This window comes from Eublepharis macularius, chromosome 18 (assembly GCF_028583425.1).
Source record: "Eublepharis macularius isolate TG4126 chromosome 18, MPM_Emac_v1.0, whole genome shotgun sequence".
In the NCBI taxonomy this organism is placed as follows: Eukaryota; Metazoa; Chordata; class Lepidosauria; order Squamata; family Eublepharidae; genus Eublepharis; species Eublepharis macularius.
Window position 1 is genome coordinate 10,917,660 of NC_072807.1, and position 25,165 is coordinate 10,942,824.

General features: G+C 45.5%; 1 protein-coding gene across 1 annotated transcript in view; it reads left to right on the forward strand.

Annotated features, from left to right (window-relative positions):
• The window catches only part of LOC129345202 (ovostatin-like), an 88,240-nt gene extending 64,133 nt beyond the window's left edge, over nucleotides 1-24,107 (forward strand). Inside the window, exons 23-36 of the mRNA XM_055002209.1 lie at nucleotides 1,231-1,314; nucleotides 2,943-3,119; nucleotides 5,597-5,678; nucleotides 6,466-6,622; nucleotides 9,223-9,297; nucleotides 14,246-14,411; nucleotides 15,700-15,920; nucleotides 17,370-17,585; nucleotides 17,675-17,799; nucleotides 19,731-19,821; nucleotides 20,718-20,780; nucleotides 20,871-20,973; nucleotides 22,817-22,886; nucleotides 23,930-24,107. Coding sequence (XP_054858184.1) covers nucleotides 1,231-1,314; nucleotides 2,943-3,119; nucleotides 5,597-5,678; nucleotides 6,466-6,622; nucleotides 9,223-9,297; nucleotides 14,246-14,411; nucleotides 15,700-15,920; nucleotides 17,370-17,585; nucleotides 17,675-17,799; nucleotides 19,731-19,821; nucleotides 20,718-20,780; nucleotides 20,871-20,973; nucleotides 22,817-22,869 — 1,613 coding nt within the window. The 3' untranslated portion in view covers nucleotides 22,870-22,886; nucleotides 23,930-24,107. The remainder of the gene's footprint in view (nucleotides 1-1,230; nucleotides 1,315-2,942; nucleotides 3,120-5,596; nucleotides 5,679-6,465; nucleotides 6,623-9,222; nucleotides 9,298-14,245; nucleotides 14,412-15,699; nucleotides 15,921-17,369; nucleotides 17,586-17,674; nucleotides 17,800-19,730; nucleotides 19,822-20,717; nucleotides 20,781-20,870; nucleotides 20,974-22,816; nucleotides 22,887-23,929) is intronic.
• Nucleotides 24,108-25,165: the final 1,058 nt, after the last annotated feature.

The following is a 25,165-nucleotide window of genomic DNA, read 5'->3' on the forward strand; positions in this document are numbered from 1 at the left end:
GCACAATTCTATGCACATGGAGCCACCAAAAAGGAGGAAATAATTCCCACCCACTCCAGCACTGTGCCAGTTGGAAAGGAGCACAAAGGAGAAGGGAAGAGACCCATCCTCCCCTCAGGTCACCAAGCTACAAGTGACGCCTGACACAGGTTGGACACTTGTCAGCTTCCCTCAAGTTTTGATGGGAAATGTAGGTGTCCTGGTTTTACAGCTTGGCTCTCCGTTACAGCTGCAAGACCAGGATGCCTACATTTCCCCTCAAAACTTGAGGGAAGCTGACAAGTGTCCAACCTGTGTCAGGCGTCACTTGTAGCTTAGCTCTTAGCTGAGCTTTCCTTTATTATTAAACAGATAGTCCTGGAAACTGCTGTGTGGCTGAAGGGGGAGAGAGCTACACAGCAGTTGTGGGGAATGTCAAAATTAATTTTAATTTAATTTATTGTACTTATATTCCTCCCTCCCTCCTTTTGCAGGCTCAGGGCGGATAACAGAATACAAATATACATATCATTAGAACACTTAAAAACACAATATCATATCATTTTGCATGTAAATAATTAAAAAATTAAAAGCAGCACATAACATAAGTTTAGTATATCACACAGTGCTATTACCAGAGCAAATACATACAGTAGTAATAAGTGTGGCAGCAGCATCTGTGTTCAAATGGGGGCAATGATTTACCCCCCCCTCCATGGGGGGGGCACCGCCCAGCATCAGCCATATGCCTGGCGGAATAACTCTGTCTTACAGGCCCGGTGAAATGCAAGCAAATCTTGTCGGGCCCTAGTCTCGTAAAACAGAGCATCCCACCAGGCCGGGACCAGGACTGAAAAGGCCCTGGCCCTGGTCGACGTCAGGCGGGCCTCCCTAGGAAGAGCAAGATTTGGGTCCCACAACACCTTAAAGACCAACTAGATTTCCAAGATATGAGCTTTCAAGAGTCAAAGCAGCTACCCAACTGACACTATCGAAATGTGGACGAGGCCAATTTGGCTTGGAACTGTGCTTCCCCTCCATTGTTGGCGTGGGGGGAATTAATTCTGCAGGTGCACATCCTTAAAGTATCATGTGGTACTATATCCCCTGTTCATATTAAGCATCTGATCTTGGGGAACAATTTGCTGCTTAGCCACCACCTTTTTCCGTTTTCCTCATCTGGAAGAAACATCATTTGTTCTCCTGTTGTACAAAAGGTAACCACGTTCATTTTGTACTGACAATCAACAGGTACCTCAGCCAGTGAATCAATATCCTTGAAGCTACCTCAAAATGTTGTGGAGGGATCTGAGCGTGCCAGTTTTGCTGTTGTTGGTAAGTCCTTAAAAGGTTGGCATTTTTCTATTCTCCAATATGTGCCTTGTACCCAGGATCCACAGTGTGTCCAGCCCTCGGCTGTTTTCACACTGCTTACTGGCCATGGAACATCGCGCCAAGTTCCCAGAACAGCAGTGTCTTCCTGGCGCGATTTCACGTGAGAATGGTTCTCACGCCCTCCTCCCTCCTCCCACATGAGTTGGCAGCTTTTAAGTTGGGAAATTCTGGGAACAGAGTGTGAGAAGCATGTGGTGTGTGGTGGGGGGAGCTCAGAGGGTTATAATGCCATGGAGTCCACTCTCCAAAGCAGTCATTTTCTCCAGGGAGGCTGATCTGAGTTGTCTGTAGATCAGTTTTAATTCTAGGAGATCTCCAGGCCTTACCTGGAGAGATGGCATCCCTATCCCACACCAACAAACATACGCACCATTTTACCTAGCAGAAATCAACTCGCTCCCCTCAGCTGCTGCTAGCCTTGGTGGGGAAAAAACAAATAGCTATTCCTCCACCACCCGCCCACTACTAATAATGGCTTTGGGGGTGATTGCTGTAAGGAAGCAGTAGGAAAGAATTCCCTTTCCTTGGAATTCCTAGAATTCCCTGGAATTTGTCGCCTGAATCCTCTTTTTCCCCCCTCACGCCCACCCCATGCGTTTAAACATTGGTCTCTGGACTTCTTTTAAAATCATGGATTTCTCACCAGATTGGCTTTTCCAGGTTTTTGCTCCAGCCTGGCTTCTTAACTGCACTGTTGGCCTCCCCTGCAAAGAATATTGTGGGTAAGGAAGAGGAGAGGCTGATGCTAGGCTGAAACAAAAACCTGGTGAAGAAAAGTCCAATGGGTAGTAGGTCCTAAAATTGTTGTGTAATTTCATATTTGATGTGAATGTTTGGGTATCTTGATGCCCATCAGTGCTTGCATGTTTTCTCACAGTTAAATTATTTAACCTCCACAAGAGACTCTGGGGTATGTGGGAAATGGCAAAGGAAATATCTCCTCACCCTGTCTGAGAGCCCTTAGACTTTCTAAGTTCTGCTTCCCATCCCCCACAAACACCTTCCTCCTCTAATCGACGCTCAGTCTGGAAATGCTGGCATACAAATGGGTCTTGTTGCTGTCTCTGGCTATGCCTTTCTTTGCTACCCTGTAGGTAATCTTTGACAATTCTCTGTTTACAACTGCCAAAATCCCAATGTCCCCCACCTCCCACATTCATTCAATGAAAAGCAGACCCTTGACCCTTTCCCACATCTTAAAGAAATGCAAATCGGCAAGTCAAAGGAGCCTACAGTACTTGTTCTCACAGCGAAAGCAGAGCTGAATTGGTGCTTTGCCCTCCAGATTCACTTGCAGACACAATCACACAAAGGGAGCTCCCATGAAAGCAGCATTCACATGTGCTGGACAACAGCCTGCATGTGAATTAAGGACCACACATAAAATCCTGCACTTGAGTATCTCGGGTACTTAGTAATGTGTATTTCCACTCTTAGGGTGTTCCTACGTTTGTGCCTTGTTTCCCATTAATGCTTGAGTTCACAGTCTTAAGGAAGAACATGCAACACAATATGAAGACATTCACTAATCCAAGCTTCATGAATTCCTGTTGCCTCTTGCCCCACAGGTGATATTATGGGCACAGCCATGAGAAACACAGAAAGCCTTCTCCAGATGCCTTCCGGTTGTGGGGAGCAAAATATCGCTATGTTCCTGGCCAACCTCATTATATTAAACTATCTGAATGTCACAAAGCAGCTGACAGAAGAAAAAAGATCCCTGTTTATTGCACGTCTGACCACTGGTGAGTGATTTTCAAAACTGCAAAACTGGCCACAGAAAGCGGCATGATTGGGTTTGCTGAGTACCTCTTCTGACTGCAGTAGATAGAACTTGATATCCACTCCTAGAGCTGGATCTCACCACAGTTAGGGCAGATACTATGACTTCGGGGACAAAGTACTTGCCTTCAGAACTATATATACTTTATACAAATTAGTTCAAACTTCCCCCCACCAAATGCTATTTTTCTGAAACTAAGGGGGAAAGATATGTAATCAATTTCATACGCAATTCAGAAATGTGTAACGAGTAAAAAGTTTAGGACACTTACAATTGTACTATTTCAAATATTTATGAAACTTCTAAGTAAAAATGACCTCATTTTCTGTAAACCAAATTGAAGAGAGAGTGAGAGAACTGCAGTCTGTGCTACCTTAGCATATACATCTTAGTTTCTTACTATCTAAGAAGTAGGAAAGCATAAAAATTGGAAAGAGAAATGCAGATTTAGTAGAGCTGTTATTAGGACTGAACCAATCACAAACAGACTAGCATCAGATATGGAAATCAAGTTAAACAAACATAATCAGCATTGTATACGTTATAGCAAAATAATTGTGTACAAAATTACTCACATTTAAACAATACATATATCCTCGACAGGTTGTTGTACATCTCTGCAGCAGAGATTCTGAAATTAGTCAAGACCCCAAAGTGGGTCACAGGTTCCTCACAGGTGAATCATATGGCCAGGTGAACTGGAATGAGGTAGCTTTGGGAGGCTTGAGAGCAAATTTGGGTTTGCCCCCACGTAATGTACAAAATTTCCATGAAAATCAGCCTGTTGCAATATAGGGTAAATTTGGAGTTAAGGTATAATATTGATTGTAAGGGCAAATTTGGAATTAGTGTATAATATATAACACTTATATATCTATTAACAGAGAAAATTGGTACTTATTCCTAATTTCTTTTGCTTTTTTCTTTCCTGGTAGCTATGTGTTTTTTCCCTTGTTTTTAAAAAAATCAATAATAAAAAAAAAGAAATTTAGCCCGTTGCTCTATTATACTATATATTTACAGATACAGATTCCATATTCAGCTATGTAAGATTTTTAAGTTTTATGTTGGGACTGTGGAAGGGAACACAGTTCTCTTGCAAGTGGGGTCTGGAAATTAAAGCATGTTTTGAATTAGGTCCTACTTCAAACGATCGAAAAGCTACTGGTTTTCCAAATGCATCAGAATTACCATGCTCTAATAGTGAGGCCCTCGTCATATAATCAGAAATGTTCTCATTTTGATTATTACATCTGAGCCTCAGTTGTTCTCTTATACATATGCAGCTGAATGGGTGGAGTGAAAGTCAGTTTCCTGCTTCCAAGTTATTTCCCAGTACAGGAACCTTATGGAGATTCTAGAGGGAATGGGTGAGGCATCCTGTATGCCCAGTGCTAATTCCCAGTCATTGAACACTTAAAATGATGCAAGTGCTATGAGTTTCCTGGTATCCATGTAAAATGGTGGAGTGTTGGACTATAGGAAACCCACCTTCCAATCTCCATTCTGCTGGGAAAGGTTGCTGAGTAAACATGGGCCAGTATCACGTTCTCAGCCTAACCTACCTCACAGAGTTGTTGTGAGGATAAAATGGAGGAGAGGAAAATGATGTATGCCGCTTTGGGTCCCCAATGGGGAGGGGGGAAAGGTTGGGTATAAAGGAAGTAAATAAATAAGGATAATAGCACTTTTTTCAAACAGTTACTTTATTGTAGCCCAGAGGAGTTAGCCATGTTAGTCTGTAGTAGCAAAATCAAAAAGAATCCAGTAGCACCTTTAAGACTAACCAACTTTATTGTAGCATAAGCTTTCGAGAACCACAGCTGTCTTCGTCAGATGATTCTCGAAAGGTTATGCTACAATAAAGTTGGTTAGTCTTTATTGTAGCCATTACCATAACCCTCTCAGGTAGGTCAGTATTGTTGTACCCATATTACAGAAGAAGCACAGCTTTGCCTTTTAACTATTATGCAACACTGTCTCTGAAGAATACAGTGTGAATCTTGAAAGTTGTTTCCCTCAAAATTTCATGGATGCTTTATTCCAAACGCTATGATGGGCAAAATTTCCATACGAAAACCAGAGCTTTGGGGCAATGGTACTTTGCATTTATCAATACACAGATGATACCTAGACCAGATGCCCTGACCTGGATAGCCCCGGTGAGCTGATCTCATCAGATCTCCAAAGCTAAGCAGGGTCGGTCTTGGTTATTAATTGGCTGGGAGACCTCCAACAAAGACTAACGTTGCAGAGGCTGGCAATGGCAAACCACCTCGGTTAGTCTCTTGCCATGAAAACCCCACTAGGGGTTGCCATAAGTCAGCTATGACTTGAGGGCAGTATCCTCCACCACCACCCGACCAGATATCTGCAGTGTGACAAAAACAAAAGCAAGCACTTGATACATCGGGCTTGGTACCTTTTCTTCCACTTCAGGATACCAGCGGCATCTGACATACAGACTCCCAGATGGATCCTTCAGTACTTTTGGGAAGCGGGACGGAGAAGGAAACCTGTGGTAAGACTTCTGAAACTCTTTTAAGGTTGCAGTTATGGAAGACAGTCTGCCATGCTAAGACAACAGAGCGCTGCTCTTTTCCTGCATGGAATGTTAGATATGCCAAAGTCAGTGGCCCAGAGGAACATTTGAGGAGGAAACGGAGGTGCCGTCGCCCTCTGAAGTCTGCAGTTGCCGAAGCCATTTAGAGCAAATGCCTGGGACTATCCCCATGCCTCGCCTACTTGTGATTTTGAGGGGAGGGAGGCCTTACCCGCAACCAATATTGTGCAAAGACTGCAGGGTGCATAGACCTAGTAGGAGAGTGGGCTATGTTCCAGAGGGGCTGCCTTTCTTGCTAAGTGTGGTCCCCAGGGCTTTTTTTCAGCTGTAACGTGGTGGAATGGAGTTCCGGTACCTCTTGAAAATGGTCACATGGCCGGTGGCCCCGCCCCCTGATCTCCAGACAGAGGAGAGTTTAGATTGCCCTCCGCGCATGGCGCGGAGGGCAATCTAAACTCCCTTCTGTCTGGAGATCAGGGACGGGACCACCGGCATGTGACCATTTTTGACTAGGGCGATTTAAACTTTAAAAAACTCCCCCCTTCTTCCAGCTGACCCAAAGTGACATCATTGGCCTTGGGAACATGTGAGCACTTTGCGCATGCACACGTGGTACCAGGGGCACCACCTCCCGCCAAGAGTTGCCCCCTGTGCTGGCAACCCACTGAGTTCCACCGCCTCTTTTCCCAGGAAAAAAAGCCCTGGTGGTCCCTCTTGCCAACTCTGCTGTACTCTTTCCATTCAGGCTCACCGTTCTCACCTACAAAGCCTTGGCAAGGAGCAAGGACTACATATTTGTCGATAACAACATCCTGAACCAAGCTCTGATCTGGATTGCAAGCAAACAGAAGCCAGATGGCTGCTTCCAACAGCCTGGGAAGATCTTCAATAACGCTGTGAAGGTGATGATCTCTGAACCACATGCACAGGGAACCAGTCCTGCCTTCTACCAGCTGTTGGAATCCTGCAAAATCCTCTCTTCCTGATCCGTGATCACGGCCTTTAAGGGATGATCCCCAAGAGTTACCAGGCAGTCAGTCAGTCCCTTTATTGGCATAAACGGAGGCCACAGACTCACCTGGGGAGCCTAGTTGCTGCCGATGGCCAGGAGGGCGCTGGGGCTCGGCGGCCGCCATGTTCGAGGGCTCGCCCGGCATGCCGCAGGCGGGCCCTTGGCCAATCCATTTGAATCCCAGGTGCCCAATCAGAGGCGGCCTGGGAGTGTGTTGGGGGCGGGGCTTAGGCGGACCTCAGGGCTGCAGGTTTCTCTCTGGCCCAGCAGTCGGGTATTTAGCCCGCTGCCCTCCCAGCTCCCCTGCACTTCGGCTCAGTCGCTCAGACAGAGCGGGAGGAGCAGAGAAAAGGGCAGAAGAGCATTGGCATAAAACAAAATTAATCAAGCCTGTATTTAAATATACAAAATACACTCAGAACTTATATCCTAAAGTCCCTAATTCTCATAACAATTAAAAGAAATCTTGCTATTGAGAGGGTAATATGGGGACACTGATCCCAATAAAGAAACAAGCCTTGCTTCTGACAGGTCATGCCTGTTGTTCAAAATAGGATCAATTAACACTTCCCGTATTTGGATATAAAATCTGCATCGAAACTAAATATGAGCAATTGACTCTGGTTCCCTATTATTGCATGGACAGGTTCTTTCATGATAGGGCAATTTGGCAAATCTTCCATAAAGACCTCTGTCTCGGTTATAATATACTGCAGGGGAGAACAAATTTTGTCTGCATGAGACCAGAGGGATTGTTTCTCGATGTCTAAGAGTCTCTGTTTCAAAGATCAAAGGTTTCAAAGGTTACCAAGTTCAATTTTCCACAGATATAAATTCAACCTGACCCCACTCCCCATTTTTCACTTTTTATTCCATTTGGTATAGTGGTTAAGAGCAGCAGGACTCTAATATGGAGAGCCAGGTTTGATTCCCCACTCCTCCACCTGAAGCCAGCTGGGTAACCTTGGGTTAGTCACAACTCTCTCAGAGCTCTCTCAGCCTCACCCACCTCACAGGGTGATTGTCGCGAGGATAATAATAACACACCGTGTAAACCGCTCTGGTGGGAGAAGTTGGCCTGAAGGGCAGTATGTAAATCGAATGTTGTTATTATTTTTCCATCTGACATCACTTTGACTTACAAACACCAGTTAAAAATGCCAAAATTCATTGACTGAAATAGTAATCTAGCACTACAGCAGTAAAATTCAGTGAGGTTATTATGGGATTGCGTCAGCATAGCAGATCCTATCCTGAACCCCTCTGTCGCTCTACACATTACTTCTTTTACAAGTTCTGCTTGGAGCCGACTCGTGCTCTGCACAGACAGACATCTCCTTGAGGATTGGCTTCTGTTTATGAAAACAGCATGCAAATGGACTAAGAAAACGGCCGCCGAGGAAGAGAAAGACCTTGCCTTTCTCCCAAACTCCCCCCCCCCCAGTAAAAACAGAGCAGGAGACATTTCCCCATTTCTGCGGCTCCACATGGGAGTATTTTGTGCAGATTCAGCAGGAGAAAGGGGGAAACTCTCCTTTCCCAGACTGTTTTTGCATTGGGGAAAAAGCTTGGGAGAAAGGCAGGAGCTTTCTGTCCCCAGCTGGCAACTTTCTGGGCCCGTTTGCATCCTTTTTTTTCAATATATAGAAGCCAATCCCCAAGGCAACGTGTGCCTGTCCAGAACATGGGTTGTCTCCATGCAGAACTTGTAAAAGAATTAACATGGGCTTCCTCGGGAGGTGGTGGGCTCTCCTTTGGAGGTTTTTAAGCAGAGGCTAGGTGGCCATCTGACAGTAATGCTGATTCTGTGAACCTGGGCAGATCATGAGAGGGAGGGCAGGAAGGGATACATCAGTGCTTAGTTCTCGTGGCCCCTTCTTACATGCCCAGGGTAATGCTGATTGTCACTTTGGGGCCGGGAAGCAATTTCCCCCAGGCCAGTTTGGTTAGGGATTCTGGAGGTTTTTTGCCATCTTCTAGGCATGGAGCAGGGGTCACTGGGGGTATGTATGGGGAGGGGAGGTATTTGTGATTTTCCTGCATTGTGCAGGGGGTTGAACTAGATGACCCTGGAGGTCCCTTCCAGCCCTATGATTCTATGCAGAGTGACTGTGTGCTGCACAGACTCCTGGGTTAGAGCTGATGCTCTCGTACTCGGAAAGCCCTCTTTCATCCTGAAGCTATTGGCACAGAATGCTGCAAATCCATGAAAGAGCAACACAGGCCCCAAGTAGAGGCTGGCTCCCCGTGTTGCAGCTGTGTGGTTGAACTGCTGCCTCTCAGCTGCTAGGCTGGGGTGGTCTTACCACACATGTACATGAAGGATGGGGCCACCATAACGGGCAAACCAACCACAGGCCTATGATTGCATTTAGCCTAAAAATCAAAATGAGTTCAGGATTTTCATTTAGACAGAAGCGATGAGACCTGAGAAGACCACCAACGTAACACAGCCTTATTGTCCGAACTGCTTTTTTCTTTGCCAAACAGGAAGGAGTAAATGATACCCTTATACAGACTGCCAGCGTTGCTGCATCGCTGCTGGAAGCTGGACGTCCTACCTCGGTATGGATTTCCTCTAATGCTATTTTCCCCCTAACATTTTCACAGTTTCTCTGAAACGCTTTTAAAAATCAGCAACAGTTGTAATTTAAGGATAATATCTTGTTGATGCTGTTGTTCCAATCTTGTTGACGCTGTTGTTCCAAACTTTTAATGTCTTTCAAAAAGACATCCACCCTGGTACTAAATGAATCGTACTTGGTACCAGGGTGGATGTCTTTAAATTGATTAGATCTATCAAGTTAAAAAAATTCTTTGGGAAACAGTCTGTGACACAAGATAAGAGAGGCATGAGACAGAGATCGGGTTTTGTACCGGAAATACATGATCCTTTGATTGACTCGTTTGAAAAAGTGATTTTGAGAGACATTAAAAGATTGGAAAGCAATGCACGGCGCCCTTGGCATAATTTGACTAATCTGAAATTTAAAGCACTTGATACTTTACAGAAGGATGGGGATATTGTTATAAAACCTGCAGATAAGGGGGGCAGTGTGGTGATTCAAAATAGGAAGGATTATGTGCAGGAAATTGAGAGGCAATTATCAAATAGAAGAGATTATGCACCTATTCTTCTCAACCCTGACCGTTTCCAGATGGCTTACCTGCACCCAGTACGTTGCGCCATGTTGCGGGGAAAATGCGAAATATCATGTTTTCTCCGCAGCATGGCGCGACGTACCAGGTGCAGGTAAGCCATCTGGAAACGGCCCCTCTTTCACAAATACAACGCATAATAAAGATAGTACTAGATGAGGGGGTGATCAACCATGAAATAGACAATTGAACTTGTAAGGCACTAATAAATGAATCACCTAAGACCCCAGTGTTCTATAAAGCCTCATCAATGTGACTAAGGCTTTGCAGGTTCCGACAGGAGCCTTTCTGATGACACTGGATGTATGTGCACTCTACACCTCAATCCCCCATGAGGGGGCGAGGGAGGTGATTGAAGACGCACTATATAAAAGGGAATCACAACATCCTTCTACCCCTTTCTTCTATCTTTATTAGATATAATCTTGGAAAGAAATTATTTTTGCTTTGAAACCCAGTATTATTACCAGATAAAGGGGGTGGCGATGGGCTGTTCTGCCGCCCCAGTATCGCCAATCTTTTTATGGCAAGGCTTGAGGAGAGGTATGTCCTGAAGAAAGGGAAGAATCCTTATTTCAATAATATCCTATGGTATAGGAGATTTATTGATGACATTCTACTCATATTAAATAATGAGAAAAGGGCAGAGGATCTAGTAAGGTGGATGAATGACATGGACCCCAATACATGAGTAGGGAGCACTCAATGTGTTAATTTTTTGGACGTTATGGTGTACAAATTAAATGAGCACAGATTAGGGGTCCAGCCATTTAGGAAACCAACTGACAGACCTCCCTATTTACACTATTCCTCGTTCCACCCCTTACATCTTAGGAGGAATATCCCGACCTCTCAGTACTTACGGATTAAACGCAGCTCAACAAGGATAGAAGACTATGAATGGGGTAAAGCACTAGATAGCACTTTTAGGTCTAGGGGCTGTCCGACTGCAGTTATTAGGGAAGCAAATGAAAGGGCTGTTATCACCCCTCGAAGAGATCTCTTGACACCAAAAAATAAATCTGTTAAAGAGGGGCTCATGTGGGCATTAGATTTCATCACATTAGCCCCGGGGATTAGCAATATTGTCAGAAAACATTGGCACTTGGTGTCTGAAATAGAGGGATGTGAGCAGGTGCCAGAAATAGGATACAGGAGGAAACAAAATCTAAAAGATAAATTGGTGCATTCTGCCATGCCTAAGCAGATCGATGGGGGGAGGCTGCCAAGAGGACACTTCCCGTGTGGCAATTGCAATATTTGCCCTTTGACTGTTAAAATCACAGACATCATCAATCCGGTTACAAATAGCCCTCTGTACTCTACTACATTTTCCACTTGCAAAACATCGCATGTGGTTTATGTAATTCAGTGTAAGTGCCCTTTAATTTATGTGAGCAGTACAACCCGCCCACTTAAACTACGGATTCAGGAACACCTGTCCCGAATTCGGCATAGATTAATGGAGGCACCCATAGTAGAACATTTTGCCCATTATCATGACTCAAAGGGGGATTTTTGGGTTTTGGTAGTGCAAACATTGGACCCAATGCACAGTCTGGTAACCCAACGTAAATTGTTACAATTAGAATCAAAATGGATATTTCGATTCAACAGTCTGATGCCTCATGGTTTAAATAATTCCTTGGAGTTTAGCTGCTTTCTGTGAAATGGTTTTGTGTGCCTGTCCCTTTAAATGAGTAAGCTTAAAAGCAGAAGGGAAAGGAGGACTGCTCACAGCTTCAGACTGTCCTGAGCTAACCAACATGGTGGGTGCTTGAAGATAAATGTTATGAGTATGACGGATGGAGAGTTACACTGGGGGGAGTTTGGAATATTAAGTAATTAGACATGTCATTTCACAGATTAATATGCCTATAAAGAAGTGAGTGGATGAAACGGGGCGGAGATTCTATGCTGGCAAACCCCATAGGCGTGGCTTGACGTGGCTTGTCTTATTGCAAAGTTACACGTTGATTTCTGTAGGCGTATGCTACAAAGACTGCCATCCATAATACAATTGATAAAGTGTTGTTGAATGCTTGCATGAATTCTAGAGACTGTAGGATATTGATATTGCACCGTGGCATGTTTATTCAAATGTGAATTTAAACGTGGATTTCTGCAAGCGTATGCTGCGGAGACTGGTGCCTACAATTCTCTTGGTATATTACTGAATGCCTGTGTGCATTATGGAGAGTGTATTAAACTGTCTTTGTACTTTTCCACCAGTTGGATATGTTAACAATTGTACTGATTGATGTTATTGACTGTTAGCACTTTTGCACTTTATATGAATTATTAAAAGCTTGATATTTTGGTTATATATTGTTTACTCCGGATAGCTGGTTTGTATGTTAGCAATTGTATCTCCGGAGCAGATCCTTTTGTTTGTAGCTCCCTGAAAACCAGGCTCAAAGCTAGTGGAAAACTAGACCCCCACATTTGTATATGGCTAGGTAAACAGCGCTGTCCCTTACCCACCATTATGATTAATCATATTTTGCCATCTCTCGGGGCTGTTCTGTACTATTTGCTAAAAAAATAAAGGGTGAAATCCCTTGAGGAGTTCTCCTGAGCAAGCAACTTACTCCTTTACTTGCTTACTAATTTTTTTTTGGTTTTCCTAAAAGCTCAAAGGGGTTTACAAGTATAATTCCATATATAATTACAAGTACATCATCAATATATCTGATGCATACCATGACCACCATCTGTGGATACTTAAATCCAGAGACTGGAGCCATGGACAAATCTTTCTACAAACAAGAGAAAAAAAACCAGGTTTGCGGAAAAATCTGAAATTTAAAAAAAATTGTGGGAGTTAAGAAAAAACCAAAATGATAAAGGGAATACCTTCAGCTTTAAGAAACTAAGGCCATTAGTGGCTATTGCAAAGCAAGCACACCAGTATTGCCAGCCTTAGCAATCTTTGGTTTCTGTCAGTAAAAGGCAAAAAGGTCCAGGGTGCACATTTGCTCCAAAGTGGGGCAAATAACACCCCTATGGGGCCATTTCGGCTCAGAAAGATAACACAAGGGAGATGGCAGGAGCTCTTCTTCCCCCATTGTTAAATCAAATCAAATTTATTACACGGTCAAAGACCAGCATAGAGAGAATACTACAAATCTACAGAGTTAAAATTATTAGTAAAAATAGCATACAATTAAAATAGTTAATTAAAACAGTAATATAAACGGGTGGTATTTACATAAACCTTGATAATGAGAGCATTTGACAGATTTTATAGGCTGTTGCACAAGATTTTGCGACTGAGGTTGTAGTTGTTGGATTTCCATCTTCTAGAAGGAGCCTAGCATATTCCAAGCTCGTTCTTCCAGATATTCTATTGATCAAAGGAGTAATGAGCTTGATGCGAGCATCTTGATAGTATGGACAACGTAGAAGAATGTGATCCACAGTCTATCCGAAGCAGAATCAGGCCCCTGAAGTTCCATAAAAGGCAGTTACCCACAGCTCCTGTGTGACGGCAGGGGCCTGTTTAATATCTAGTTTGAGCCTTAAAGAGGGAACCTAAAATAGACTTTGATGAGAAGACCGTGAAGCCCACCCTGCTTCAGATGGGAGAGGCCATCTATCATGGAAGAGTGTTTCGGGCTTTAAAGGTCACAAACAAGATCTTGAATTGAACCCAGAAACAAATTGCAATATGAATGTCACTGAGTTTTATAAGATGGAATTGTTTTATTTATTTTGCTACCTGTTTTTATATTCTATGTGATCCTCTCTAAGCCTGCTTGCAGGGAGAGCAGGATATAAGTGCAATAAAAAAATTAAATTAAATTGCCAACTAACGCAAACTTCGGGATGGCCCTGGAAGCACCTCTGTTTTTAAGGAAATACTATCTTACTGGCTTTTCTAGTAATCGATGGAACTTGGGCTATGGACAACACTTAGCTAGGATCAGGGCTTTTTTTCAGCTGGAAAGTGGTGGAACGGAGTTCCGGAACCTCTTGAAAACGGTCACATGGCTGGTGGCCCTGCCCCCTGATCTCCAGACAGAGCGGAGTTTAGATTGCCCTCCGTGCAATCTCAACTCCCCTCTGTCTGGAGATCAGGGGGCGGGGCCACCAGCCATGTGACCATTTTCTCCAAGGGCAACGCACTGAGTTCCACCACCTCTTTCCCCAGAAAAAAAGCCCTGGCTAGGATATGATATATCATGCACAGAGGCCAAGATGTACAAGGGGGACTGTTTGATTCTGATATTTTGAATTATCAGGATGCCTTGGATTATGCTGCAAAAATAGTAGGCCTCTGGATTTATGCGTACGGACCCTGGCCACTCTGATTCCTCTGTGACTGAGTCCCCTGTTTTTCTCTTAATTTTAGTTTCCTGTGGTACAGCAATGTCTCTCTTGCTTGGATGTGGCTGCTGCAAAGGGTGTCGAGGTCACCTATGAAAAGGCTCTCTTGGCCTATGCTTATAGCAAGGCTGGTGATGAAGAAAAACAGAGAAAGCTCTTGGAGGACTTGAAAACTTCTGCTACTAGAACTGGTAAGTGATATCTTGATAAATAGATGGCCAGTAACATAGGAAATTGGGAGAGTCCCATTTCTGCCTTTCAGGCTTGCTTCTAGAGTTGAATTCTCCAGCACTGCGTCTGACGACCAAAGCCCAACTGAGAAAAACAAGGTGTGAAGTATACCTGTACTTTCTCATAATGTGCCCCATACTTCAGATTTCCTCAACCAGGAAATAGATTTCCTCAATCTAGGAAACAGAATCGCAGCCTCTGGCTTTGGATGCTTTGTGACACACTGTGATGACCTCCACAGTCTAGAAAGCAGCAGGGAGTCAAACTGCAGCTTGAGGGTCACAGAAAATGAGAGTTTGGGGCAATCTGGGACTGGCATAGGGGCCCAGTGAGCCCACGGTCTGCACTGTTGTTTGCTCACTTCACCACAGATGCTCTGCAGTCTACTTCCCAGCTAGAAGGAACATTGCTTCAAAGCAGGGCTTTTTTCTGGGAAAAGAGGTGGTGGAACTCAGTGGGTTGCCCTCATAGAAAATGGTCACATGGCTGGTGGCCCCGCCCTTTTGCGGCGCGGAGGGCAATCTCAACTCCCCTCTGTCTGGAGATCAGGGGGCGGGGCCACCAGCCATGTGACCATTTTCAAGAGGTTCCGGAACTCCATTCCCCTGCGTTCCTGCTGAAAAAAAGCCCTGCTTCAAAGCATTGTGTGTGCTGTAGTGCATGCCAGAGGGGGGACTGACTTCTGGCATACTTCTGAAAAAGGTTGTCATTGAGTCTCTCTACATGTTATTCAGTACCTAGGAATGCTCAAGTGCAGGATTCTGCACTTGACGAGCAGGCTGTTCTTGCTTGGTGCACATGAATGCCACTTTCACAGGAGTTCCCTTTGTGTGGCTCCATCTACGAGTGATTCCAGAGGGCAAAGTGCCAGTTCAGTTCTGATTTCACTGCAAGAACAAGTACTATAGGCTCCTCTGAATTTCCAATTTGCATTTCTTTAAGGTGTGAGAAACTGTCAAGATCTGCATTTCCATGAATGGATGTGGGGGAAACTGGGATACTTTTAGCAGCTGAGGAGGGGCTGATATCAGTCGCGTGAATGTGTTTACACAGAGCAAATTGAAGTGTGACTGTATGAGCGAGTGCATGGGAAGTTGGAGGGGGGCCACATGAAATGAGGTTCACTTGAGCATTCCTAGGGACTTTGTAATGGTAGAGAGGCTCTATCACTGACCATGAGAGAGAGAGGGCAGGCAGCTCGATCTGTTCTGTTTCTCTCCTCCTCACCGATCTCTTGTGCATTCTCAGGAGGCTTGCTTTACTTGGAAAGAGAAAGGCGGCCTGCAGCAGAAGCCTTCCTCTCCTTCCATCCTCGTGCCCCATCGGCTGATATTGAAATGAACAGCTACGTGTTGCTAGCGTTGGTCAACCAGCACAGCCTGTCTCAGGAACACCTGGCCTTTGCTGCGCAGGTTGCGCAGTGGATTGTCAAGCAGCAGAATCCCTACGGAGGCTTCGCTTCTACTCAGGTGACTTCTGCGGCTCCAGGGGGAGCAGATGCGGCAGTTTTGCATTTCCCTGGTGGGACTTGGAAGGGCCTGGCCTCAGCTCAAAAGAATGAATGGGAAAAGGTCCCACCCCACCCCCTCATAACAATTATTTGTGATAACTATGATGTCATCAAGACTGTGTACGATAGTTTCCAAAGTAACATAAGCAAGCCCGATGGGTGTAGGCAGGGCTTTTTTTCTGGGAAAAGAGGTGATGGAACTCAGTGGGTGACCCTCGGAGAAAATGGTCACATGGCCGGTGGCCCCGCCCCCTGATCTCCAGACAGAGGGGAGTTGAGATTGCCGTGGCGCGGAGGGCAATCTCAACTCTCCTCTGTCTGGAGATCAGGGGGTGGGGCCACCAGCCATGTGACCATTTTCAAGAGGTGCCGGAACTCCATTCCCCCACATTCCTGCTGAAAAAAAGCCCTGGGTGTAGGTATGCAGGGGTTGACAAGACATGAAGTACAGGAGGGGAGGCACCAGGGTCACAAGCAACAGAGTGGACACAAAGCAAGGCCACAGTAACAAGAGATGGAAGTGAGCAAATGCCATTGTGCTTACTGGGCTTCAGTCCCAAGTGACTGAAGCCCTCGCTTCTTCCCTTGCTCTCCAGCCAATCAGTTCTGATCTTCTCAAACCTTCCTCTCTGTGCTGCCCCCTACAGGAGGGCTGCCAACCTGCAGGTGGGGCCTGTAGACCTCCTGGAATTATAACTGACCTCCAGCCTACAGAGATGAATTCCCTTAGGGAACGTGGCTGCTTTGGAGAGTGGACTCTATGGCATTATATCCCACTGAGGTCCTGCCCCTCCCCTCCTCAGGCTCCACCCCCAAAACTCCAGGAATTTCCCAACCCTGAGTTGGCAACCCAGTCCTGAGGAAGTGAGGCAGCTGGTGATCAGAGGCAGGACTTTTTTTGTGGTGGCCCCTCACCTGTGGCACAGCCTCCTCACTCAGGCCCCTCTCTTCCAGGTGCCAGGATAGAACATTTCTTTTCACGTAGGGAGTTGGTCTTTTAACTGTTTTTACAGTCCAACACCAAATTGTAGCTTCAGATCCAGCGCTGCATTTAGTCCTGACTGTGACATGTTCCGATTGCAAAGCAGTCACATCCAACCCCCAAAGGAAGGGAAGAACTGATATAGTCTTCATAGGTGTGTGTTTCCTCATTTAGAGTCTTTAATGCCCAGAAAGAAACAGGCCTCCTAGAAGGTAGGATAGTGCAGTTGAGATTTAGTATTAAACCACCGAAGCTCACAAGGTCGCCTTGATCAACTTGCCCATTCGGCCTACTGCACAGGGCTGTTGTTGGAATTAAATTGTATACCACTGCCCCTGGGCTCCTTGGAGGAAAGATGGGATTCACACATGAAAAACCAGAATTCTTGGGTTGCTTTCTTATGTGGACTCGTACTGTGCTCTGCAGGATACTCACATCGCACTCCAAGCGTTATCCCAATATGGGGCCCTCACCTTCATAAAAGATGCCCGGAATACAGTAAAGATCACTGATGGGGGACCGTTCCAGGAATTTTTCCAGGTGGATCAGAGGAACAGCGCTCTGCTGCAGCAGGTTGTCTTGCCCAGCATCCCTGGGGATTACAGAGTGGAAGTGACTGGCTCTGGGTGTACCTATGTGCAGGTAAACAGCACCCCTAGCTCAGCTATCAAGGCTGCTTCACCATGATATGGCCCTTGCCTCTCCTATATCTGTGCTCTTTTCTTTTTCAGACAACCCTGAGGTACAACATCATTCTGCCTTCACAGGCCTCTGGGTTTTCTCTGGCTGTGCAGACAAAGAATGCTTCCTGTACTGGCAACTTCCTCCCCCAGTTTCACCTTGTGCTGACAGCCAGGTAAAGTCCCATTTATGCTCAAACTAGCAACCAAGCCCATTTTTTTAAAAAAACAAGCTGTAGAAAACAAGAGTCCTCTCTGGAGGGACAGGCCACCTCACCTGGCCTTCCCACCATGAAAGCACCCTCCAGAGGGACGGGCCGCCTTGCGTGTCCTTCCTGGTGTGGCAGCGCCCTCTGGAGGCACACCAGAATAAAAGGTGAGTCGTCGCCAATACGGCTTGCCTTTTATATAATAGGATTGTATATGTTGGGGGAGGGGTAAGCAGAAAAGAATAGTGCAAACTACTGACTAGCATCCATCTCATGCCACTATTTCATCCAAGTACTGAAGTATGTTAGAAAGAGTGCACATGGCAAAATGGAGTATGCTCGGTGGCTACTGAAAAAGGAAGTTAACACGTGGAGCCTGCTTTTATCTTTAGTAAAGAAGTGTGTGTGTGTGTGTGTGTGTAAAGTGCCCTCAAGTCGCACCTTACCTATGGGGACCCTAGGAAGGGGCTTTCAAGAGAAGTGAGAAGCAGAGATGGATTGCCATTGCCTTCCTCTGCAGAGTCTTCCTTGGTGGTCTTTCATCCATGTACCAACACTGCTTAGCTATGAGATCGGGCTATACCATGCTGCCTTCCCTCCCATAGTAAAGAAATAGGACTTCTTTATTTAAAGGAACTCCATTCTGGAAAAGATAATGGTAGCATTCAAATCCAGCTAAACTACTCTATGATGGAGTGAAATGCAGGAAGCATATCCTGCTCTTGTGGAGGGGGATAGAGAAGAGAGAGCAGATGTTAGATGGAAGGGAGGAAGGTTCCTTAAGCATAGCAATCTACACATCAAATGGATAGCAGCAGAGCAGTAGAAAGGAAGTATGCACAGGTCCTCCTGACCCATCTATCTCTCTGGTTCTCTATAGTTCCCTTTCTGAAGTCTGAGGCTAAGAGTCTCTCTACACAAGACATCTTACACTGGGATGCTCAAGGGTTGGGAGACGCAAAGGCTGCTTCCACACGCACATTGGATAATGCACCTTTGATGTACATTAGTGGTTGTTTGCAACTGTATTTTCCTGTGTAGAAGCAGTCAAAGTTAACTGGGTAGTTTAAAAAGTCAGCACTGTAGGCTCAGTTTCACCTCTCTACACAGAGCTGGCAGAGATCACTCCTCAGAGGGTAAATTAATTTCATCGTTGCCTATGCCAAGGCTCTGTCAATTTCATCTCCCTTTCAGGGAGACAAAGATGAAATTAACAAACCCTCTGAGGACTGAACTCAACCAGCTCTGTGAAGAGAGGTGAAATTGAGCCTTTGGCTCTGTCTTTTTAAACTTTGCTTCCCAGCTAACATTGCATCTCCCTACACTTGAGCATCCCAGTGTAAGATGTCTTGTGTAGAGAGATTCTAAGAGCACAAAATCCTTCACTTCCAGCAGTATAGATAGCCTTGAGGCCCTTCTGCTATTCCTTGTGTTTCAGTAAGAGTCCACCTGGCCAATATGAACTGGAGGAGATAGGCTGTGGACTCGGTCCTTGCTAACTATAGCAGTACGATCAGAAACCCAGACTTGCTACAAGTTCACACGTACTGAACCTTGGAGGACCAAAGAGTGAGAAACCTTCCTGGCTGCTGCCCCCTCCCAATTCCTCACTGCCATTCAACAAGCCAACAAGGGGAAATGGGGGGATTGATGCCCCTGCCCTGAGTCGCACCAAGTTTTGGGTGAATGCTGAAGTCAGAAATTTGTGAATGCAAAAAATGGTCCCAAAATTTCTCCCTGGTTGCCAGCCTCAAGCTGGTGGCTCTAATTAAGCCTGGAAAATATGCACTTTGTCTTAGAAAATATGCACTTTTCCCTGTTTCCAGTACGCTCCTGTGCTCTTCAGAGCTTCTGGCTCTGGTCCGAATACAGAAAGAGCCTTTTTTTTCTTGTTGCAGATATACCGGAAAGCGCAACGTCTCCAATATGGCCATCATTGACATCAAGATGCTGTCTGGTTTTGTTCCTGTCCAGTCATCCCTACAACAGGTAAATCATCAGCACTCAAAAGAGCAAATCGGATATTCTAGAGGAAAATAGGGACTGCAGCAATTTCAAGATGGCTGTGAAAAGCACCAGACTTATAAATTACCATTTTAAGTGATGTAGAAGTTCAGTCATTCCCTGGGTTAGCCAGGGTCAAAGTGCATTCCTGTTTCTTGTGCACATAGGTGTGGGCAGTAGCTTGTCTTCCCAACTATAGTGGATACGTTATTCTAGACAGTAGCACAGTTTATTTTCTGTGTGTGGGGTTGTGCAGGCTCATGTGAGCCGTAGTTTGGATCCCCGCACACACATTCAAAGGAGTTCTGGCTTCCCAGGTAAGAAGGGCAACATTTCAAAGCTGCTTGCTATGTGCAACATCCCCTTTCCCCAGCGTAGTTCACAGGCAAGTTCATCAATGGTATGAGATGTTGTGGGGGGGGGGGCTGGGGAGGCATACAAGCAGAAGCTTTGCATTTTCTGCGTGGAAACCTAAACCCACAGATCTCTGCACCAGTAAGCAATGCTAGAACCTGCCTGAAGTTGTGCAAAAACCAACAATCTGGATGCGTCGTAATTTTGGGGTGGGGGGGGTGGGGAGTGCCCTCAAGCCACAACTGACTTATGGAGACCCCTGGACGGTTTTTCATAGCAAGAGACTAACTGAAGTGGTTTGCCCTTGCCTGCCTCTGCAACCCTGGTGTTCCTTGGAGGTCTCCCATCCAATTACTAACCAAGGCCGATCCTGCTTAGCTTCTGAGATCTGATCAGAGCAGGCTATCCAGGTCAGGGCATGTCACAATTTTACAGAATTTTTTTTGCTCATTTTAGTGTCATTTGACATAATATGCGCTCTTTCTTGTATATATAGAAATGTTTTCCCTTCCTTTTCTTTCATAAAGCTTCAAAGCAAAGTGATGCGAACAGAAACCAAGAATGACCACGTCCTGTTGTATCTGGATAATGTAAGTTTGGAGGTCAAGCATTTGTTGATTTATTGCACCATCACAATCTCAGAAGAGAGAGACTGACGTTTTCTGTCTTCCTATTCTCAGGTATCATCACAGGCGATAACTTTAACTCTCATTGTAGAAGAAAGCTATCCTGTATCCAACAGCAAACCAGCTCAAGTTAAAATCTATGATTATTATGAAACAGGTAGGAATCTGGTAGAGTCTGCCCAAGAAGCAATAGTCTGCTCACAAACTCTTCACTGAGAGAAAGGAGGACAATAATTCTCTGGGAGCGTTTTTGTATTAATCTGCTAAAGAACTTCTTCCACTTAGTTCAAGGGATTCCCCCTTCCCGCCGAATGTGAAACGTTCTCTTGCCAGCATCCATAAGTATTTTTGAATTACAATCAGTTTAATTAAGAGTCTCAATATTTTGCATTTGTGGGGCTGGGAATTGTGGGTTTCTCACAGGACAGAATCTCTGTCCTGGTATAGCTCTTAACAGCAGAGCTAATAAATAAAAGGGTTTTCAAGTAGATGGTGAACGATGGCTGTGTCAGGAACAGTATTTCTGTATCATGCTGTGATTATTCACACACAGTGTTGTGCTGGAGAGTGCCCTCAAGTCATAGCTGACCGATGGGCAACCCCTGGTGGGGTTTTCATGGCAAGAGAATAACAGAGGTGGCTTGCCATCACTGCCTCTGCAGCCTTGGTCTCTGTTGGAGGTCTCCCATCCAATTAGTAATGAAGGCCAACCCTGCTGAGCTTCTGAGATCTGACGAGATCAGGCTCACCTGGGATACCCAGGTCAGGGCGTATATATCTGGAGAGTGCCCTCAAGTCATAGCTGACTCATAGTGACCCCTGCTGGGGTTTTCATGGCAAGAGACTAACAGAGGTGGTTCGCCATTGCCTGCCTCTTCAACCCTGGTCTTCATTGGAGGTCTCCCATCCAATTACTAACCAAGGCTGACCCTGCTTAGCTTCTGAGATCTGCCCAAGCTCACTTGGGCTTTCCAGGTCCAGGCACATACAGTGTTACAGTGTCTTTTATGAGCAGCTTTATAAAGGAGGTGAAAGTTGTTTTTACCGTGTTGCATACAGTGGATCTGGGGTGGTTTCCCTAACGTACCGTCCCTTGCTATGGCTCAGGCAAGAATCGCGGCCTCCCTGCTGTGGTCCACCCAAGACCCGACTTGCTTCAGAAGGACGAGGCATCGTTGCCATCCTTCCCCAGAAACCACCTCTAGCTGCAGTTTCAGAAAGCATTTGTTTGGCAGCCCCCGTGATTAACAGTTGTCTCATCTATGAACATCACTGCAGGGCTGTGCACGGCGCCCTCTGCTGATTTCTGCAGACTTTCCTACTCTTCGGAGCTCTGGGCGAGCCTCTTTCCTGGCCAGTTAGCCATCTAGATTGGGATGGGACTGAATAACTAGTGCTTGTGTTCCTAAGCTGTCTTCTTAGATGGTCTCTCCTAAACGTAGAGCCAAGCTACAAGTGACAAGTTACACTTGCCTGGCAAGTGAACAGACTCACGTGTATGCCTCCCTGTTCACTTGCCCTCCACTTGCCCACGTAGTGATCAAGTGGAGCGCAAGTGGAGGGCAAGTGAACAGGGAGGCATACACGTGAGAGCGGGACCACAAGTGACGCCTGACACAGGTTGGACACTTGCCAGCTTCCCTCAAGTTTTGATGGGAAATGTAGGCAGCTTGGCGGAATGTTGGACAAGTGACAGTTGAAAAGTCCATTGGACAGCAGTCAGAGAGCCAAGCTGCAAGACCAGGATGCCTACATTTCCCATCAAAACTTGAGGGAAGCTGACTAGTGTCCAACCTGTGTCAGGCGTCACTTGTGGTCCCGCTCTGAGTCTGTTCACTTGCCAGGCAAGTGTAACTTGTCACTTGTAGCTTGGCTCACAGTCAGCCCCCTTTCCTGAATACTCAAAAAGAGAGACCCCAAAGAGAGCCCTGTGCCACACTGCGGCTGGACTCATGGCATGTCTGATTTATACTGATGCCATCTCTTTTCTTCCTTACCAGATGAATCTGCCCTGGCTGAATACGACACGCCTTGCCCCCAGAGTTCATCTTGAAACCAACAGACCGAAAGGTAATACAAAGCAGGGAATGCTAGCAAGGGGAAGAAGAGGGAGAGGTATGGGGGGGAAAGAAAAGCAAATTGCAGGCCGCGGGGGAGTTCAGACTGCTACAGAGCAGAGCAGATTAAATCTGAAGAAAGCTTGGTCTGCACGTCCAAAGATTTGATTACTGCTTGTGTGACCCTCCCCAAAGGATTACAGTCTAGCTGTGGGTTTCTTGCCTACCTCTGACTCCTTGACCAAGATGTTAGCTGGTAATCATTTGTCTTCCTCGAGCGACCTGTCTATTTATGGCCCTGAATTGCCCTGTACCTGTGAAGCTGACTCTATTGCTGTCCCTTTGCCAGATGTTAACCTTTAGAAAGGCAACTTAGAGCATGTAAAGAGTGCAGATCCAATTATTGTAACTTTGTCTTGAATTATTGTAACTTTGACTTTGAAGAGGAGCCCCAGAATGCCTCTGTGAAAGAAGACCTTACCTCACACTCTGAGTCTCTCTGCACAAGACATCTGACACATGAAGAACATGTGTTGGGAGATGCAATGTTAGTCGGGAAGTGTAGTTTAAAAAGACAGAGCTGGCAGCTGGGCAAAGGCTGAACTATACACTGGAGATGTGTGAAGGGGCTGTGAAATGCCAGAAGGGAAACTTCAGCCCATTATAACCTCTCAAGGGCCAAGCCCAGCTCTGGAAGGCAGCTCCAGTCCATTTCCATTCCTCACTGCCCTCTGGTTGCCCTCCCACACAGTTTTAGACTGAAGAAGTGAAATCGACATAGCCTTCCTGGAGGCGAAGATGAAACTAACAAACTCTCTCTGAGGAGTGATCTCCCTGGCTCTGTCTTTTTAAACTATGCTTCCCAGTAAAGATTGCATCTCCCTACACTTGACGAACACATGTCAAGGCATCTAGTGTAAAGAGACTCTTAGCGCTGAGCCCTAATTGCTAGCAGACATGTTCTGGGCTGCGGTGGGGGGAGGGGGAGACCATTACAGATTATTTTTCCTGTCTTCCACTCTATGAGCTAGAATATTTATTTACCTCTTTCAACAGGAAAATCACAAACTGTATTTCTGCGCTGCAGTTGATTCAGCAAGTCACCATTCCTGTCAATGCCCTAAGAAGACATAATGGAAGAAAGGCTTTTCCCACTCCTTGCTGTGAAGTTTTTCGAGTTTGAATCAACATCTTGGATTTCTCATTTATAGAATAAAACATTTCATGAATCTTACAGCTGTTCGGGTAGATCTCCTCTCTGGCATTTCTTTACCATCTCATAGTTGGGGGGGGGGAATAATTTGGGGTTCTCTGACCTGGATGGTCCAGACTAGCCTAATCTCATCAGATCTCAGAAGCTAAGCTGGGTCCGCCCCAGGCTAGTACATGGAAGTCCAGGGTCACTTGCTCAGCTGATACAAGCGATTGCAATTCATCTTTGTTTTCCTCTTGTCTTGAAAACTCCATGAATGCTTGCCCTAGGTCAACTTTAACTTGTTAACACTTTATACACGCTCATGGGTTTATGTTTCTGGGAGCCACTTAATATTTTTAAGAGCCTTGGAAACTATCGTTCACCAAATGAAGACCAGTGCATGGAGTTAATCGCAAAATGGCGGCTTGGTTGGTGGAGCAGCCTGCAGATCGTACAAAAATCACATTTCGGAGCAGATCCACATTGTTCAGGTGAGGAAACTTTTCCTCTGCTGTTTTCCCAAGCTAGCCATCATCCTCCACCCCCAACTGTAACTTGTCCTACAGTGGAGAAAAAATGCCATTACCTGGAAGAGGCAAATAACTTAAATGCAGTGGGAGATAGCATGCTTCTTTCCCGTCCAGTGCATGGGACGTCATGTGATGGATACAGAAGAGAGGCTGATAGGAGAAGGTGCTGGGCCTGCAATTCTCCCAGCCAGAGCTTGACTGTGTGGCCTCCTTCTTTGTATTAAAAGAGAAGAGAAGCTGCTGCAGAAGAGTTAATCATAGGAAGGATAAGTTTCCAGTAGCACTGGAGAAGGAACGGAGGATAAATTTTAATTGCGTAGAGTGACTGAGCACTCCCAAGAGAACTTCTACCTACACCTGCTCTAGTTCTTCAGTATCTAAAATTCTTTCATAACTCATAACTAGACTGACGTTTCAGCCATGAAAAGGATGGAAAGAGCTCTGAGCTCTGTTTCATCTGTGTAGGAAAGCCTAAAACGTTTTTCTTCTGTGGCAGACTCTTAAATCCAGAGATTGGAGCTACTATGAACAGGTAGGACAGATATTTCTATGAGCCTGAAAAACCCT